We start from the raw sequence: 20,612 nt of genomic DNA, 5'->3' as shown, positions 1-20,612 counted from the left end.
GAAAACTAAGATCCAGGTTATATGGTATATCTAAAGTCCTACTGTTAAAAGAAGGGTGGAGATTTTTTTCCACCCTCTTTGTATTTAGAAGAATAAACACAATTTTTTAAAAACAAGAGTTATTAAGTAGGAGGAAAAAAAATCTGCCCTTTCTTTTAAAACCAATTTGACCTTCATGACAAAACAAATTGAGGAAATTCACACTCCCCAGATTACATGTATTTTAGATCATACAAGCCAAAAAGTCTGATAAAATTATCAGGCATTACCAGAATTTAAAGCATAAATACTAAATAATTAAGTCTAACTCTTCCTGTAATATCTCAATCGTTGGTCATTGATCCCCACCACCTTTATACTTTGCTCATCCCTGGTTGGATGTCATAATAGGTAACCTGGATTACAACAGAGAAAATGTGTTCTATCTTAAAGAGTATAGTATATGATGAATTAGTCAGGAGATATAATCCTACTTAGAATTTATCTATTTACTGGATCAAGGACTAGGTAAAAGCCAGTAAAAAGAAGGTACTTTGGAATATGGTATAAAAACAAAACCAGAAAAAAAAATAGGAATTACGAGAGGAAAGACATATAAACTCCTAAGAAAGAAGTGACAAGAAAAAATAATAGCACATAAAGAGGAAAAGAGAGTCAGAACAATCCGGACACAGTCGTGAAATAGAAGTCATAGGATGGGGGTAGAGTATGTAAGTCACAATTTTAAAATCTTGGACATTGCCACTTAGAAACTAGATGTCTGGCCCCCTCTCATACATTTTCTCCATATGAACTCCTACCACTCTCAGGGGAAAAAATGTGATTTTAAGAAAAGAGGTTGCAAGAAAAAGTAGGTGCTTTTACTAAATGCACCATTCTCTTTTAATCTCCGTATTTTTAGAGAAAGAACTATTGGCTAGAAGGGGCTTTCATATCAGGAAGAAATACACAGAGGAGAGATTATTTAGGGAATGCATTTTCCTTGATTTTGTTTCGTGAGAATGTAGGTGGTAGGCACAATATGAGAATTTGTTTGCATAATATGTTTACATATATTTTGTGTTTACATAAATACAAAAAGTTTACTCAAGTTTATGTTCAACATGTGAGAAACACGTTTCACTGTCTTCCTTTCTTTTTTTCAGTCCTTTGTTGCTTTCTGCTTTGTGTGTGTGCATCGAGATATCCACTTAGTGACTAAGCCCCCGGGATCAGAAAACATGCCTGTGCTTCGATTGGCATCTATTACCAGCTCTTGTGTACAACATCATGCATACAGTGAGCACTTGATTTTTGCCAAACTTTAAAAGCCCAAAGTCACAGCACCCTGTTGGGTTCATTTTGTTTGTATTCAGTGGGAGCACGAAAAACTTAATACACAATCACTTCAAGTAGCACAACTTTAGAAAACTTACTTTTCACTGATAAAACTGATTTTTATTTATAGCTATAATTAGAATATTAAAAAACCATTGTTCCCCTCTCGTCTTCTTTGTGCTATATTTTAATGTATTACATTATTTATTAGGTTATTTTAGCTACCTCATATCTGTCTTCCTCAGATATTATAAGCTCTTTTTAGGAAATATTTAATGAATCTATATAACTTGAACTTAATAGACTGTCTGGTATATTCAGGTATTTATTTATTTATTTATTTATTTATTTTAGATTTTTATTTATTTGATAGAGAGAGAGAAAGAGACAGTGAGAGAGGGAACACAAGTAGGTGGAGTGTGAGAGGGAGAGCAGGCTTCCCACAGAGCAGGGAACCCAGTGTGGGGCTCAATCCCAGGACCCTGAGATCATAACTTGAGCTAAAGGCAGAGGCTTAACTACTGAGCCACCCAGGTCTCCCCAGATACTTATTTAATTATAATTTTTCTGTAAGAAAAGATTTTGGTAGCTTACAGGGAAGACATAAAATAAAAGATAATACAAATAAAAAATAGACAAGAAAAAAAGGAATAGACAAGAAAAGTAGATAAGCAAGTAACTTTTTATTTGCAAAAGATAGAAGCAATAATATTAATAATCAAAAATGCATACAACAGACAAAGGTTTTTCCTAACTTTCTAACTTCAGACCATGATCTACTCATGGGTTGTGAAATCAATTTAATGGGTCCTGCCCATTTTTTATTTAAAAAATTATTTATTTAAATAAATAAATAATAAATAAATAAATAATAATTAAATAAATGATAAAATAAAATAAATAAATAATTAATTAAAAATGAATTTTAAAATAATTGTAATAATAGATAATATTAAAGTACATCACATGTATCTTTTGATAAAATTGAATTCAGAATGTTACAAAAACAGTTATAAACCAAAACAGAGGGATTTTTTCTTTTTTTCAATTGGATCTCAATTTTAACTCCATGATTTTTGTAAGTCAAAGTCAAAAGAGAAATGGGTTTCACAATTCATAACAGTTGAGAGGAAAAAAAAAAAAGCTAGCTAACTGCTCAAGAAATTACAAAGATTTCTAAAGCCATGATTAATTTTAAGAGATTTCCTCGAAGGATATTCATAACAAGGGCTCTGCATCAAGCAATCTCCCTCATCCTCCAATAGGTCCTTTTGGTTGGTATAACACTACATAGCATTGTTTCTCCAAACATAAGCCAATGACATCACAGCTGGACCTAACAGAGTTTCAGTAAGCCCACTTCTGTAGAATGTCATAGCAATGAGACAAAGCTAGCCAGAAGTATATTTCTGACTAAATGGATTATGAATAAAGAGAATGGATGTCAAAAATATTTATAAATAAACAGATAGGCCCAAGGATGGATGGATGACTGAAATACTATATTTTGTTTTGTATGGATCAGAATATGTAAAAAATAGTGTACAAGGTACATAATTGTGACATATACAAACTTTAAAAATCTCACTGTGAGCAAGAACTGTTAATTGATAAAAGTCCTACTTCGAGCTTTTAGTTTTAGTTCATCAATATCCTGTGCAATGAAGGAATTTATTTCTCTAGTAATCCAGAAACACACATTACACCTAGGCTCCTTCAAAATTGTATTCTAGGACTAAGAAGCTAAAGATTCAATAGTCATTAAAGATTCAGCTGTACATCTATTTAAGCAGTTTGAACTTTCATTCATTTAAATTAAGCTATGGTTATAAAAACCACATATAGGAATACAAATACTAAAGCCAGTTAGCTGTGATATTAACTCCTGTAACTCTCTTCGTTTTGAAAAAATACTGTTCACAGCAATAGAGAAAGATCAAGAGGACTTGGAAAAATGCAACTGAGGGGGGGTGTGAAAAAGTATAGAGGTAGAGAGAGAGAGAAGTAGGGAGAGATAAGGAGAGGGAGAAGCAGAGGGAGAGGAAGAACACTTAAGCAGATTCTGCAGAGGGAGAGGTGCACATATCTGGAAATGAGTTTGTGTAATGTATCATGACTCTTTGTCTCCAAAAGACTATGAACTCGGGTAAGTTGTTTACCTTCTCTAAGCTCCAGATCCTTTGCCTTTAAAAGTAGAATGATAATATCTACTGAGTCAGGCAGCCAATAATAAAATCAAATAAAGCTTACAAAGTTCCTAGCATTAAGAGTTGAAAGAAAACACTTCTAACATTACTGCATTTCCCTTTCCTATTTCTTTTACCCTTCACATTTTTTTTTTAAGATTTTATTTATTTGACAGAGAGAGATCACAAGTAGGCAGAGAGGCAGGCAGAGAGAAAGAGAGAGAGGGGAGGAAGCAGACTCCCTGCCTAGCAGAGAGCCCAATGTGGAACTTGATCCCAGGACCCTGAGATCATGACCTGAACTGAAAGCAGAGGCTTAACCCACTGAGCCACCCAGGCATCCCAACCCTTCACATTCTTTATTCACATTCTTTCTGCAGAGAATCTATCACTTTAATATTTTTCTTTAATGTGAATAACCAAAATCTCTCTCCCTCTCTGTTCTTAAGAATTTCAGTCCTACACTTACCATGGCTTGATCAATATCTCAAAGGTGAAGTTAGTATAGATGGATATAAACTCAGACCCATCCACTAAAGAATCAAGAAGTTTTACAGGATATTTTTGTATACCTTTATCCCTTATGACTTGGAATTTCATTATCTCTCACTGAGTGACTAGATATATTCCTCTGATATTTTGATGTCACTCTTTGTTCATTACAAAATATTCTATTTTGTTATCTTTTGTGCCAAAAACACCATTCCTGATTCCTTGTGTTTACTATCAATTGCAAGGTAACACCATACAAAGTCTTGAATCCCAAAAGATAAGAAATAACATGAACAGCTTTCTGGGTAAGTAATGGTTTACACTTAGAAAATCAACAATTTTTCTTTTAAACTTTTATTTGGAATAAAACTTTCCTAATCAATCTTCACATGTACATAATTGCTTTAGATGGAGTAAACCAAGGTTTGTTTAAAACTTGCTACCAGGTAAAACAAAACAAAACAAAAAACTTGTTTCCAGGGTTGCCTGGGGGGCTCAGTCAGTTAAGCATCTGACTCCTTATTTTGACTCAGGTCATGATCTCAGGATCTTGAGATCAAGCCCCATGTGGGCCTCCACTCTGGATGTGGAACCTGCTTAAGATTCTTTCTCTCTTCCTCTTTCTCCCTCACCCTCTGCCCCCCCCCACCAAAAATAAAAAGATAAAAAACTTGATACAAACTGTAAGTCATCACCATATACTTCTTTCCTATAATTTATAGCAATTAAAGCAATAGCACAAGGAACCAATACATATGAATAATGTCTTTAGTTGTTTCTTTTGCATCAGCTCTAAGGAGAATTTCAATTAGTTGATGCATACAGAATTGGATATGTGAATTTATTATAACAAGGGTACTAACTCAAAATAAATGAACTCACAGTGAGCCTCTGTGGAGCATTTCTATTAGCAAAGTAGAAAAGCCTGTTAAAATCTCTTGTGACTGCTGAGAGGTTTTGGGTTTCCATGTGGGGAGAGTGTTTCGTCTTTGTTGTTGCTGATCTTGACCAGGTAAAATTGCTCCGGGCATGGAAGGCATCAGTAAACTGTCACTCTCACAAGGACACAAGCTTGAGGTCATCAGTCAGCTTTCATCTTTCCTCACTGCCCACATCTAATCTTAGTAATAAATCCTCCTATCCTGCCTTCCTCATGTTTGTTACATCCGCACTGTCCTTCGACTTCCCATGGGCCTCATCACTGGCTCACTCATATCATGACAGTGAGCACTGAGTTTTTATGCTCATCGAGTCTCTCTCACTTCTGTTATATATTACACCATAATAATGATATTTTCCCTAAAATTAAGTTTTACTCCAAAAGACTGCATTTCATTTTTTTTCCCTCTTGCTCCAAAACTTCAAATCTTCAAATTACTTCAACCTACCATTTTAGAACTTCAATAATCATATGCCATATTATATATCTGCTTTAGCTTTAAATTATGTAAATACATAGCAGAGTGCCTGGATCCTAGCAAGAATTCATCCAATTTCAGTCCTTCTCTCAATGTACTCCGCTTTGGCAGGATCAGATACTCCCTAGTATCTTTTTTTTTCTTGCTCTTAAATGATCTTGCAATCTTCTGCCCCCTGTGAAGCCATCTCCTGCAAGACCTTTTCTGCTGCTTTCTCTTCTTTTTCTCCCGCCCTTGCAGAATTGATATTTATTGTGTGTATGTCATTAGGGATTTAATCATTGACTGTCCTTATAGTGTTGTTTAATGTTTGGTGTTTTTCTTTCGAAATGGTTTATCTTAAAGTCACTTAAAGGGCTATATTCCATGGGACTTAATTGTATATAGGGCGGTAAGTGCCAAAAAAGTGGTGTTGAAGCCAACTAAATAAACACTAGATTTTCATATCATATTTAATATGTGATTTTCATGCAGTCAGTTGCTGATTACCATTCTGTTGAGTGTATCTCTTATATATACTGTGCACCGTACAAATATACAGGTATTCACTGTTCCAAACACTGGGAGAGCATTATTTGATTGGACTCTAAAGATAAGTTTAAACAATATAATCCTTGTAGTCATGATTCAGTTTTTACAGATACAATAACTTGATCTTAAAGTATATATACGTGTTCCTAAAATAAACTCACTTTAGATCCTGAAGTTCTGATTAAATGGGCTGCATTGTGCTGAAGGGTTTGAAGAGTCTATGCTCAAATGAAACCTTCTGCCATATTCAGCTGCTGTTTCTGCTAGTGCTACCAGCACTAACTTATGAGGATATTTTTAAACATTACACGTAATTTTATGCTTATAGAAGGTCAAAGATAGCTGCTGAGCTGCTGATTTTTCCTTCTAAAAAATGTTTACTGTATGTCCATACCTACCTTAATCACTATAACATGACATCTAGGTGATTTGCAGATTAAATATGTTATTCAATCTGCCAAAGTTTATCATGCCATGTTCTCAGTATTAGTTACGCTATATACACTTAACTCCAATATCAGGCTTTCAGGTAATTCAAACAGGTAGATGTAGAAGGATTCCTGTGTGTCAGGCACTGTGCCCTGAGGTACTAAAATAACATAGAAGCTCACATTCTACTGAGAGAGACAACTGTTATATTCCAATGTAATTTCTAAAATTCAAACCATAACAAAAATCACTAAAGGTGAAGAAATTTCACCAATAAATGAAATGGAGGCAAATTGTCCAGAGATGACTTTACAGAGATTTAACATTTCAGCCTTATCTTTTTGGGGTGAGTAGAATTTTGGAGAAGTAGAGAAAGGGAAAATGGAAGAAAGGAAAAAGTAAGTGGTATTCTCTCTGCAAAATATAAAAGATTGTGGCAGTTTGAGAAGGATGAAGTTCAACGCATTAAACTGGGTAGAATTAGAAGGCGTCAACAAGGCAAATAAAACAGACTATAGTGAATGGGACCAAGCTGGGAAGATGACTCATTGGTCATTATAAGGAGTGTGTTTCTGAAGGCAATGTGGGATCATGAGCTGCAGAAAAGCAGAAGGAGGGCATAGTTAAGGATGTGTGCCTGTACTCTTAAATCAGTGGGCAAAACTGAAGAAGCTAAGGAAATGGAATCAGGAGCATGAGGTAAGACACTACCGAGCAAGGAGAGAGTCTGAACAAATGTGGCAGCAGTGGCAATCAAGAAAGTGGGAGGCATTCAAAAAACACTTTGGAGGGGGGAATATGACATCACCATTTTGTATAAGGATTGAAAGCCACTTTCAGTTTTTCATCTTGATGAAATATGATGGAGAATGAGATGGGGCCACTAAACCTGGCAGTTTGGCTGTTATTGGTAACCTTTCCGAGTACAGGTAAGTGGAACCTGTTCCACTTTGAACGAGTTCAAAGGTGAACTCGTGGGCAAAAATGAAGGTTGTATTCAACTGCTTTCAGAGGGACTGATCTATATCTCAAAAAGGAAAAGGTGAAGTAAAAATCTGATATTTGCTCATTTGCTAATTACTTCGTAAGGTTACATTAACTAAATAAAGCAATCTGGATAACACATAAATGAATATATACCTTTCCCGCTCAGGAGAGTTTTTTAAAAGCATTGACAAAATTCAAGTCTCATCAAGTACTTACAGTAAGACAAATTATGATTTATTTCCTTGGGTATTTAAGAAGCAAGCGAGCTCCTTTTACGTTCTGACAGCAACGGTGGAGTAAATATTTCCAATCGTCTAAACTCCTCTGTTTCTGCACTCATTAGTGCATGCAATTAGTAGAAGCCAGGCATTGACTGATTTGATTGACGTGTGTTTATTTTCTCTCCTACACACCGTGGGATCACAGCATGAGAGTGATGAAAGAAGAGCTATAATTTGCAACCAAGGGTAGCATGGCTATTTATTATAATCATACTTACAACTGGACCCGGTGGGCCCTGGGGACCTTCCCCTCCTTTCAGTCCAGGTGCACCCTGGGAAACGAGAATGAAAACAAAGAAAATGAATCAATGTGACTTGAATATAAATAGGAGGTGTATGATTGATAAAATGGAGATGGTAAGAAGTGTTTTAGGCACAAATATACATTGCCATATATATTAGGATAATCAATGCTTATGCTTATGCATCTCCCCTTAATTACTTTTGCATATTTAGTTAAGTCTGAGAAACATGCTTCTGAAAAGTAATCTCATTTACATGCTTTATCTATATGCTGAGTATACCTGAGCTCCCGGAAGACCTCTTTCACCTGGGAAACCACGTAGTCCCGCTGGTCCGTCCTTCCCTGAGACACCTTGAGGACCTGGGTCACCCTAAAGAATATAATACACATCAGTCATAGAGGGCAATTTCTACATGTTTCTATACGCAAAGCTGTTACTGCCTCTAACCTGTGAGTGAAGCCTAAATGTCACTCAATGATGAGAATATTGTGTGGAATGCCATAGACATTAAAATGAACTGACCACTACCTATATTTAAGACTGTGTATAAATGCACAACTTCATGGCCAATGGACCTAAGTGGTCTTATGCTATTGTTCAGTCACACCTTAAGGTACAATAAGCTGGATACTTTACTGATATATCTTTCTGATCTATTTAAATACTGTGCTAATATGTAGAGACCTTATGGACAAGTGATGAGAAGCCAGAGTGAAAAGTAAATGGATGTTTTCAGCCAAGAAGTTTCCTTGAGTGTGTCATACCTTTGCACCTTCTTTTCCTGCAGCACCGGGAAGACCTTGCTCACCAGGGGGGCCCGGAGGGCCAGGATGTCCTCGTTCACCTATTGGACCGGTCTCACCAGTTGGTCCCTAAATTGGATCAGCGAAATCTCATTAGATTGCTCTTTTACTTTTGATAAGGATAACACAAATCCCAAAGAAATAGTGCTTCTTTTCACAGAAGGTTATCATTTTCACTTATTTCCATGCTGTCCTACAAAACAGAAAAGCACCATATCTGGGAGGAGTCTGAAAAGAAATGTGTCATCCTTCGTTAGAACCTGATTTACGTAGGTAAATTCAAAAAGCTATTTTCTTCGTTCCATACCAGGAGTGTTTCAGAGCGAGGCCAAAGTATTGTTAAAAACTCTGGTTTTGGGGTGCCTGGGTGGATCAATGGGTTAAAGCCTCTGCCTTCAGGTCAGGTCCTGGGATCGAGCCCTGCATTGGGCTCTCTGCTCAGCAGGAGAGCCTGCTTCCCCCCCTCTCTCTGTCTGCCTCTCTGCCTACTTGTGATCTCTCTCTCTCTCTCTGTGTCAAATAAAAAAAATAAAATAAAATAAACACAAAAAACTGTGGTTTTAACTAGTTTCATCCCATTCCCTCTTTTTATGGAAGAAGTTGAATGAGTTTAGGATTAAAAGAGGCATCAGTACCACTTTGGTAGCTACTCGATGAATCACGGCTTGATAATAAGCCTCGGTCCCCTGGAACCCAAACAACCAAAGCAGTTCTCCTTGGAATTTCCATGCCTGGAGATTTCTCTACAGTTAATCTATATTCATTTGACAAAGTCTAGGGAATGTAGCAGGGAAATCCTGCCGGCCTCGAGTTTGGGCTGGCAGCTCCTCCTGGCCAACGGCTGTAACAAACAGCCCGCTCCCTTAAATTGCTGCAAATGCCAAAGTGAAAAATGTCAGGTCATTTATGTGTCCCCTGAGTGGTGCTGTTCAGTGGTGCTAAAGTTTAATGAGCTTTCAAGTGTAAATAGAGAATGGTGACCAGTTGCTCTGTATCTCCACTTAGAATAAAGCAAAATGAAGGATTTAAGTTAAAGACATAGAAAGGGAGTTTCCAGATGCTAAGGCTGTTAAACAGTGGAATGTGTTGCTGAAGGTGTTAATGCATTATCATTCCCTGTTATTTTTCTAAAAATGCAACAGATTCTTAGCCTCTGGTATAGGATAAAGAATGCATCTGCCTTATATTTGAGCATAAATTTCTAGGTTTAAATTCTTTTAATTGTATGTTGCTGAAAGTCCCCAATTTATCATTAATGTACAAACATACACCTCACAGAGGAATTTTTATTGAATATCTATCTGATCACTGGAATTTCAGTAGCAAGCAATAGAAAATTGATCCAAATTTAATGGCTATCGCCATCGAGATAAAAATGAGCAGTGATTCACATGATTATAAAAAAACAGAATAGGGGCGCCTGGGTGGCTCAGTGGGTTAAAGCCTCTGCCTTCGGCTCAGGTCATGATCCCAGAGTCCTGGGATCGAGCCCCGCTTCGGGCTCTCTGCTCGGCAGGGAGCCTGCTTCCCTTCCTTTCTCTCTGTCTGCCTCTCTGCCTACTTGTGATCTCTGTCTGTCAAATAAATAAAAATTAAAAAAAAATTTTTTAAATTAAAAATTAAAAAAACAGAATAAATATGAAATATCACAATCAATATTGTTCCTATTAAATCACTTCTTTTGTCTTAACCTGAAAATTAGGTTACTGAAATCAGGAATTGGATTTTCTTTCTTAAAAGAACCAATAAAGAAAACTAACTCAATGGAAACTCATCCTCAGTAAAACACCTGATACTTTAACGACAACAACAACAAAGATCTCAGAATCCAGGTGTCTACATTAGGCAGAGATGAATTTTCAAAACGGGTAAGTCCTGAAATAATCAGTTAAGCCCATTGATGTCTACATTCTAGTTGAACTTTGATTTCATTTCTATTCACGGATATTGAATGTAATAGGAATCATTCTTTAAGTTATATCTTTTCACAGAAAATTGCCATGAAGTTGCTTATAATGAAAAAATATAAGAGTAGCTAATTATAGAGGGAGTATTTTTTTTTTTAATTAGAACTGATAAGCAGTTAAGGATTTTTCAGTACAGAGGTACATGGGTGGCTCAGTAGGTTCAACAACCAACTCTAGACTTTGGCTCAGGTCCTAATCTCAAGGTTGTGAGATGTCACCCCGCATGGGGCTCCATGCTCAGTGCAGTCTGCTTGAGATTCTCTCCCTACCCCCTTCCCCCACTCGCATGCATGCTGTCTCTCTCTAAACAAATACATAACATCTTTAAAGAAAGAGTTCTTCAGCACACACATACAAAAGTATGCAAAAAAAAAAAAAATCATGCAAGTATGCATTTTTCTTTTATAAAAGAGTAAACAGCATTTCCCTTGCTTCAGGATTCCTCTCTGGAATTAAATGATTAATCATTTCAAGAAGTCTTCATTTTTGCTTCTGTCACACATATTCCTAGAAAGAAGATGCGGTTTTTTGTTTCTCTGCTTATCGTTTGTGTGTTTGTGTGTGTGAGTATGTGTGTGGGTGTATTTGAGTTACAAAGTCTTAAGAACTAATTATAGGCTGAGAAAAAACTATTTAAAGCAATTAAATAATTAAAACACTTATTCAACTGCTCTTGCTCTTTTGCTATGATTTGTTATTAGCAGGGGTAAAATTCCGGCTGAGTAAACTAAATGTGTCCTGTCCATTCAATGCCACTTTGCCAGAATAAATATTTTCTATTGTCACAAATTATTCTATAATTCAACATATTGCATCAATTTTTGAGACTCTTCCTGCCACCTATGTTGAAAAAACTGTCTTTGTCATTATTTAGGTATATTCAAAGATTGCAACTATTTTATCATTGATGGAAATCATTGTTATAAAGACAAAAATCTTAAGAAACATGCAATATACTACAAATATTACAATTTAAGGGAAAAATCTGTGTTCAAAGCTTTATATTATATTTCTAATGTATTATACATCTACATCTAATTTCTACTCAGAAATCTGAAGTCATTTTGTAATTTGAAACTCTGGGAAAACATGACGGTGAACCTTTCTAATAAACCATTTTGGTGGTTTTAGCAGAATAGTACTGTGGTCGGGGTTTCTTGTTAACTTCTTTGTGAATTTTCAGACTTAATCTTCATTATTTGTTTTATTCTCTTTTATTTTTGCAACCAACTGAAAAATTTAAATGTGATGTAAAATCTAAAATACACCATTTTGGATCATAATAAAATGGGCAGATTTTAATAGAAAAGATGAAAATATAAACAGGAAAATAAATCTTATTAGAAAAATAAAGCAAAGGGACATACCTGTGGTCCAACGACACCCCCTGGCCCGGGGGGGCCAGTCTTGCCTTGAAATCCCTAAGGAAGGAAAACATAATCTGTTAAAACTACACATGAAAGAGCATAAATTAAAATTCAGTAAGATAACTCGCATTAAAACAAAGTCACTTTTTGGCTAAAAATATTTATTTTAAAATTTATTTTATTACTTTTCTTTCTTTCTTTATTTTGGGGGCTGAGCAGAGGAAGAGGGAGAGAGAGAGAGAGAGAGAATCCCAAGTATGAACTAAGCATGCAGCTGGACACGGGGCTCAATCTCACAACCCTGCGATCAGGCCCTGCGCCAGAATCAAGCCAGATGCTTAACTGACTGAGTCACCCAGGTGTCCCTAAAAATACTTACTTTTAAATGCTTAAGTATCAGTTATTATATTCCAGTTTTCTTTAAAATTCTAAATTTACCACCCTCATTATTTCACATTACAGTCCAAGGATTACTTTCAATAAACTTAAAAAAGAAAAGAAGACCACTGGATGAAGATGGGAGGGAGAATGTATTCTGAGCCCTATTCTACCTGGTCAAACAACAGCGAGAATTTTAACATAGCAATATTTGTGGATAAAATAAATGATGATTTAGACATTCTTGAAACAGTCCACTGGTTCTATATACAGAGATAAATCTATGGTCTGTGATATTAATGCATTTTCCTTTCCTGCGTTCCAACATAAAACAAAGTAAGAACAGAATCGAAACAAAACAAAAACAAAAATAAAACAGGATGTAGAGTACATTTATAAAAAAGAACACTGCATGAGTGGTAATCATTTCAGCATTTTATCAGTATTCTTTCTTAGAGTTCCCCCAAATACAGTTACAAATGTACCTTGTAAATAATGCAGCCATTAAGATAAAATCTGGGAGAAGTAACCAGTGGGTAGTCACTAAACAAGGCCTTTGAGCGTATCTTTCGGTGTCTTCATTTCTCTAGACTCCTGGGTTAGTCATTCTGTATGACTGTTCTATGATTGGTAAATTTCCTTCTCATGTAAGTTAATTTACATTTATCAGCCGGACAAGTAGCTTCAAAATATGGGGAGAAAAACGTTCAGAACTGAACTAAAGCAAATGGCCTTTGCCGAAGTATTGACGGCAACATGAGACTGGAAATAGTAAGATTGAAAAGCAAAGGGAAGAAACTGTAGTCCTGTGTTTATACAGCAACCTCCCAGATAACTGATTGAATTATTAATAGTAACAGAATTTTTATAGTAGGAAAAAGGAAAATAACCTATATTTGTAATTACTTGAATTGACATTTCAGGGAAAGAAAACAGATTTCTTTTACTTTTTAAAATCCATTAATTCTTAAGATTAACAGGGTTTCTCTTGAGATCCCACTTTCAATAGCAAAACAGGGGCACCTGGGCGGCTCAATCAGTTAAGTGTCTGCTTTCAGCTCAGGTCATGATCTGGGGTCCTGGAATTGAGTCCCGATCGGGATCCGTACCCAATGAGGAGCCTGCTTCTCCCTCTCCCTCTGCCTGACACTCCCCCTGCTTGTACTCTCTGTCAAATAAATGAGTAAAGTCTTTTTAAAAAATCTTTAAAAAATAGCAAAACAAACTAATACAAGGGGACTATATAATAAAGTATGTTTTACATTCTTAGCCATGCTGATTTTCTAACCCTTCTCTGAATAGCCATCCACTACATACTTGCATAGCCTGTTCCTTCTGTCTGGATTACCCTTCTCTTAATTTCTGATCGCTAAGTTTGACATGAAGATATAAATGCAATACTGAATGTGAAAAAAAAATAAAGTCTTAATTTTTTTTTCCTTAGTAACTGTAAGAGCAAGAACAGAAAACAAAAAAATGCTTGTAATAATAATTAATGAAAATCAAGTGATTAAAAATCAATGCTTAATTGAGGAAATTCTGTGAAAAATATGGAAAGAGAAAACCTTGGGTGCTAGCGCATCTGACTAGTGACTGATTCGGGAGAAACTGGAGGACAGCTTGTTTCTGTCTGCTCCTTTAATATATGCAGAGTTTTTGCAAATATCCAAAAATTTAACAAAGACCTTGTACAAGAAAATTATATAGTTCACAATGGAGTGTGCTTGTTAAATACTGTCATGTAATAAGTCTATACTTGCCATTTAATTTTAGAATAATAAATTAAATTATGTTTTTCAAAGTCCCTGAAAATGGAGATCACTTTACTATGTTGGGTCTGCTGTAAGATCCAGTAAAAATGTTAATTTCTATTCTGATAATCTGTAGGAGACTAAGTTAATTTTAGGATGACTGTAGGATTTGGCCAGTGTGTTCCTGAGACAAATTTGGGTTGTTTCAGTATAACAGAAATTATTTCGAATTATTGCCAGTGGCTTAAATAGCTTTGAATTGTAAAATGGGAGAATGACACTTCAATTCAAGGAATTCTCACTGGGGACGAATCTCACATATAACAAAAGAATTTCTCCTTGAAAATAAGGTGACACATATATAGCAGCATATGGCTGCTCTAGATTCTGGTTCTTTCTGTACAAGGCAATCCTTTGAATCCCAGTCAGCTCAGAACAAAGTGAGAAAGATAGGTTCCTGACTGCAGGATGATGCACTCTTGCTCTTCAAAGTGGATTTGAGGGATGCCTGGGTGGCTCATTCGGTTAAACGGCTGCCTTCGGCTCAGGTCATGATCCCAGGGTCCTGGGATCGAGCCCCACATCGGGCTTCCTGAGCCTGTTTCTCCCTCTCCCTCTGCCTGCCGCTCTGCCTACTTGTGGTCTCTATCATTCTGTCAAATAAATAAATGAAATCTTAAAAAAAAAAAAAGTGGATTTGAAATCAGAAATACAATTTTCCATTTTTCTATGAGAAACTACTGAAGGAGAATATCTATCTTCGAATTACTAGTTAATATGCTATTTTAATATGCTTTGTTTAAATTTAAATGTTATATATAATGTAGTTCCTCTGGGTAGAAGCAGAAGGTCTTGATTAAACTGAAAACAAAAGGGATTTTATAATGCCTATTCACTAGGTATCCCTTTTTCAGAAGACAGTTTGAAAATATTCTAGAGTTACTCCCACAAAACTACACAATGACTTAGTTAAAAATGATTGACTGCAAGATTGAGATGAGAGTACATTTGCAAATCTGAGTATAGATTCTCCACGGAAGAGTTTATTTTATGCTACTCATGCAGATGTAATTCCCGGGAGGAAACCCAAACAATTTTACTCTTTGGTCTCACTAAATCATATCTGATTCTGCTTTTGAAATCCAAGACTTTGAAGTGTACAATCTGACTAAAACGAAGAAGCTGTTACACTAAGCATCATCACATGGTGAGCAAAACAGGAATTGAGTTGCTGCTGATAGACTGTTTATCCTACACAAAAAGATCATCCTGTTTTCAGATTTGTTGCTGTGTGTGCACTCCAGTGCAACTCCAAATGTGTCTTCATGCTGGCTGCATGCCCTAAAATGACTTTGAAACACATCGTCAAAGCTAGTCTGTGTTGTGACTTCCTTAGGAAATCTGGATAAAATTAATCAATGGTGAGATCCAAGAATTGAGTCCAAGGAAATGTGCTAAGCTGTGGTAACTTCTGATTAAACTAACATCCCCCTGGAAAAGCCAGACACATGGTTTGGTAACAGTGGCAGAATAAATAAACAAGCCCACTGGGATTTTTAAATCATACTTAAGGTGCCAGTTTCCCCCCGCCCAAATCACTGTTATTCATATAAGTTGTTCAGATAAATTATTTAATGTTATAGTCTCATAATTTTAAAATAAAATTCAGTTACATTTTTCATTTACATTCTCTTACTTGAGGCAAGAGGATGCATTTGACATAGTTTCAACACAGTTACAGACTGATGGTTCCAACACCAGGAAATATTTCATCCTTTTGTTCTGGATAGAAGAATGTATTAACTGCATGGCCTAGTGTACATGTTTCCTTTAGAGAGTGGACGTGTGACAGGGTTGGACAGAATATATCTTTAAATAAATACTTCTGTGAAAAGGTCAAGGTTGACAACCTTGAAGAGGTGTCCAAAAGATAATGGGCTCTTCTCTGTCAGCTCAACACTAAAGTGCTGTTCTTGACAGTAAAGACAGTCAATCAAACCCCATATCCTCAAGTATATTCATTTGTGGTGGGATACAAATTTGGGTCAATTTATGTATTTTATATATGCATTTTTTTAATAAAAGTTTCAATGAGATTAATTTCTCCATTGTCCAAAACCTAGTAAACCTCATAATAAAGTAGCTTTCCGTGAAATGATGACGTACTAAAGATGGAAAATTTCAGGCAAAAGGGTGGGGTCACTTACAGTCTCTCCACGCTGTCCAGGGTGTCCTGGCAGCCCATCCTTCCCAGGTGGTCCCTGAAATCACAAATATTAAATACAACATGTCATAAATATTCCTTGAAATTGTTTATACTTTAAATGTTATCTGTTAGACAATTTTCTCATCATATTTTCATTAGGTATCATATTTTGATGTTCTGTTGATTTTATATACAATAGTGGTATGTGTATATATCTCTTTAGGATAATTCTATCTGTAACTGTGACCAAGAGAAAATTATTATTACTCCCTCATGAATGTTTTACATTTATAAATGATTTCATTAACATCTATTTTTAAAAAACACATTCATACAGATCTGTATTGTTAATTTTACAAAATGGTTTAGTTCTTCGGTACTTGACAAAGGAGTGTTTTTTCCCCTTCTTTTTTGGTGATCTGTTCCTAACTCAATTTCCTGTGCATCAAAATGTGGATAGCAGAAAGATAGTGTCCTCTAGTGGTGGTCTGAGCTTCTAACTGATAAGAATGAAAAGAAACACAAACTTAGAAACAAGGGCACTTTGTCTCTCAATTCCTTCAAATAGAGGGGAAAAGGTGAGGTCTATGTTCAATTTTAGAAGTCATCAGGGCCAAATTTTCCCAGCTGGTTTTCTTAAATATCCTCTTGGACACATAATGTTTGTTAAGCCCTGGACAGCCGCTCTACTATGTACCACCTTCTCTAAAGGACACTGTCTGTGTCATGACTGAAGAAATAAATGAAGCAATTAACTGAGTACTTAAAGTAAACAACTCCGTGTGGTTCCTGTGTTTTAGATACTTAGTAGAACTATAGATTGCTTCTTTAGTCTGCACTATGGATTGGTCATCCTACTCAGAAACCTTTAAGTATTGGGGTCAGATTTCAAAACAGGTTTAATAGGTAGAGGCAGAAATATCCTCACCCTCCAGATAAACGAAGAGAAATGATCGTTTTAGTAATATTTTTAACAATAACAGATACACCTCTCACATCCTGTTAATCATTCAAATCTACTCATTTTAAAAATACATTATTTACAAAAATCTATTTTCAAATATCAATTATTTTTATACTGAGTTAGAAAATAAGGCTTTCTTTCAAAAGAAGATGATTTTCACTGACAGCTTTGTTTCACCGGAGTAAGGCTTTTTGACTTTGGCTTCAAAAGCTCAGGAGAAAGGCCTGACTCCGGTTCCAATTCTGTTCCCTGATTTCATCTCATCCTGGGCTGCCATGGGAAATAACAGCTCTGAATTAATGACTCTTCTTATGACACTTCACAAGATTATCGCTTACTCAGTGATCTGCTCATGGTTCCCATGATCACCTCAGTGAGTCTAGTGTCATCCTCTGAAAAGACCAAAACTGGAGTGTTTTTAACCAAGGTCCCAAAATATTTCTTCTTTCATAACCACCTATTACATATTTTTATGTATTAGGCACTAGATATAGTCATGTAAGAGTTAGCTCTGCCCACAGTGTAAAGGTGAAATGCAGAAATAAGTAGTTAATTGATAGCAGACTTCATGTAAGTTCAGTAATTCAAAACAGTAAACAAAAAGTCTATAGTTTATTATTATTTTGATACATATAGGAATAAATGTTATGTCAATCAGGGGCAGGAGTTTTAACTAAAAACACAGAGAGCGGCAGCTAAAGGATAGTAAACAGGAATGGGGCATTCCCTCAGCCCCCGTACTAAAAGGCCTCTCAAATGATGTGATTTGCCATCAGCATAAACCATTAACACACGTTCTAACAATCTGTAAATATATATTTTAATATCTTAATACATTTGCTGATTTGAGAAGCACAGGTTACACTTTTATTGCAAAACATCATAATCCTTTAAAATGGTGGCCTTAGGGGTGCCTGGGTGGCTCAGTGGGTTAAAGCCTCTGCCTTCGGCTCAGGTCATGATCCTAGGGTCCTGGGATTGAGCCCTGCACCGGGTTTCTGCTCAGTGGGGAGCCTGCTTCTCCTCTCTCTCTCTGCCTGCCTCTCTGCCTACTTGTGATCTCTGTCAAATAAATAAATTAAAAAAAAATCTTAAAAAAAATGGTGGTCTTAAATCAAAACAATGTCACCTTGTTATGAATGCAACGTGATTTTTAATGACTTTCCCACATATCGTGAGGGAACAGCGTTAATAGACTACATAAAGAATTCATATCATTATCATTTTTTGATTTAAGTATATATTTCAAATATTAAGTGATTAATTCTAAATAATTATAATGCTCCCACACTACTATCCAATAAAATAAAGCAGAATGATTATCAAATAATTTCACAGCATTAATTTTAAAATAATTTTATTGGTCAAAATAGAATGCAACTTTGATGTTGTTGAAGGGCAGTGGCAACAAATTTACCAAAATGAGAGTGTGCAAGGCAATCTGTGAAAAGACACTTATAAATAAGTGTTAAGGATATTTTTTTCACTTCCCACTAGAACTGAATTTTGATTTTTCCTCTTCTATAAATAGAATGTGTCTCATAATAGTTGTGTTATAAATCTCAATCACCTCGAGTTAAAATTCTTCTTCATGGGGTAACTATATCCTGACACTAGCATGAGATTAACAGACTCTAAACATGAACATTGCAAGCACTCGATACATAATCCATTTGTGTATGTGTATATGTCTGAATTTGTATATAAAAACATATACATACGCATGCACACACACATACACATTTTCTGATTACAAGGAAGATGAGCCAATTTATTTGTAGGAAAAGGAGTTTGGCTCTATCCCTCCACCTGAAATACTTCTTTCCATATGAAAGAGATGAAGGCATTTCTGTCCTAAATGTTATAAAACTGCATACTAGAGAAATAATAGGTACTTTTCATTCATGCTCTGATGTTTCACTTGTCACAGAAACAGAGTACAAAAATCATTTTGTTTAGCAGTGAAAGCAATGTTCCTTAACAGTGTCATGCTTCTCCAACTAGACTACATGCTTCTCAAATGTAGGCACTTATTATACTTCTAATACTTCTTAGAGACAAAATGCATGCATGATTAATGGCTCAAAACTTGTTGAAAGATACATGAGAGAATGGACTGAAAAAGTCTGAGGAAAAATGGGTCAAACGGTTTTCTTTGACAATAAAATTACATTACATGAAGAAAACAATTCTTAGCAATATGTACAATATGTACAAATATAAATAGTATGATAATGTGGTACTTATACGTATCACTGGATTTTAGTTGCTAAACAATGATCTATGCACACGGCTTCAAAATACTTAGAAAAATGTCTTATGGGGGCGCCTGGGTGGCTCAGTGAGTTAAGCCTCTGCCTTCAGCTCAAGTCATGATCTCAGGGTCCTGGGATGGAGCCCTACATCAGGCTCTCTGTTCAGCAGGGAGCCTGCTTCCCCCTCTCTCTGCCTACTTGTGATCTCTCTCTCTCTCTGTTAAATAAATAAAATCTTTTTAAAAAAAAGTCTTATGTATACATTTTTGGAACTGTGTTTTCACTTCACTACATGTGTAACTTTGCGTGACTATATCACATTTTGAAGGGAACTGAGATGGTGGGTAAACAACACTAAATACAGGTAGTACTGATACTATCCTATATTTAATACTAACTATTTGCATTAAGCCTTTTAAAATAGTTTAATATAGATAACAATTCTTTTTTGATATATTTGCAGCAATAAAGCAAAATATTGTTGAAAATAATATTTTAAACACGGTGTCTAAAAATTGTTGCCAGGGCACCTGGGTGGCTCAGTGGGTTAAAGTCTCTGCCTTCAGCTCAGGTCATGATCCCAGGGTTCTGGGATCGAGCCCCGCATCGGGCTCTCTGTTCAGAAGGGAGCCTGCTTCCTCCTCTCTCTCTGCGTGCCTCTCTGCCTACTTGTGATTTCTGTCTGTCAAATAAATAAATAAAATCTTTAAAAAAAAATAGGGGCGCCTGGGTGGTTCAGTGGGTTAAAGCCTCTGCCTTCGGCTCAGGTCATGATACCAGAGCCCTGGGATCGAGCCCCACATTGGGCTCTCTGCTCAGCAGGGAGCCTGCTTCCCCCTCTCTCTCTTCTCTCTGCCTGCCTTTCTGCCTGCTTGTGATCTGTCTGTCAAATGAATAAAGAAAATCTTTAAAAAAATAAAATAAATAAAATAAATACAAATAAAAAAATAAATTAAAAAATTGTTGCCAAAAGTAAGAGATGGCTTCAACATTTAATATTTACTATAAGTCCTATTTCATGATAAATAATTCATA

At 35.9% G+C, this 20,612-nt stretch overlaps 1 protein-coding gene across 4 annotated transcripts in view; it reads right to left on the bottom strand.

The window, feature by feature from the left end:
- The window catches only part of COL11A1 (collagen type XI alpha 1 chain), a 201,173-nt gene that overhangs the window by 58,015 nt on the left and 122,546 nt on the right, over positions 1-20,612 (bottom strand). For all 4 annotated transcript variants that reach the window (XM_046022249.1, XM_046022258.1, XM_046022268.1 and 1 more), the window contains 5 exons: positions 16,360-16,413; positions 12,024-12,077; positions 8,651-8,758; positions 8,166-8,255; positions 7,860-7,913 (listed from right to left, as the gene is read on the bottom strand). In XM_046022249.1, the coding sequence (XP_045878205.1) occupies positions 7,860-7,913; positions 8,166-8,255; positions 8,651-8,758; positions 12,024-12,077; positions 16,360-16,413 (360 nt within the window). The remainder of the gene's footprint in view (positions 1-7,859; positions 7,914-8,165; positions 8,256-8,650; positions 8,759-12,023; positions 12,078-16,359; positions 16,414-20,612) is intronic.

The sequence above is a fragment of the Meles meles genome, chromosome 1 (genome assembly GCF_922984935.1).
Source record: "Meles meles chromosome 1, mMelMel3.1 paternal haplotype, whole genome shotgun sequence".
In the NCBI taxonomy this organism is placed as follows: domain Eukaryota; kingdom Metazoa; phylum Chordata; class Mammalia; order Carnivora; family Mustelidae; genus Meles; species Meles meles.
Note: the sequence above shows the minus strand (reverse complement) of the source record. Positions and strands in the feature narration are given on the sequence as shown.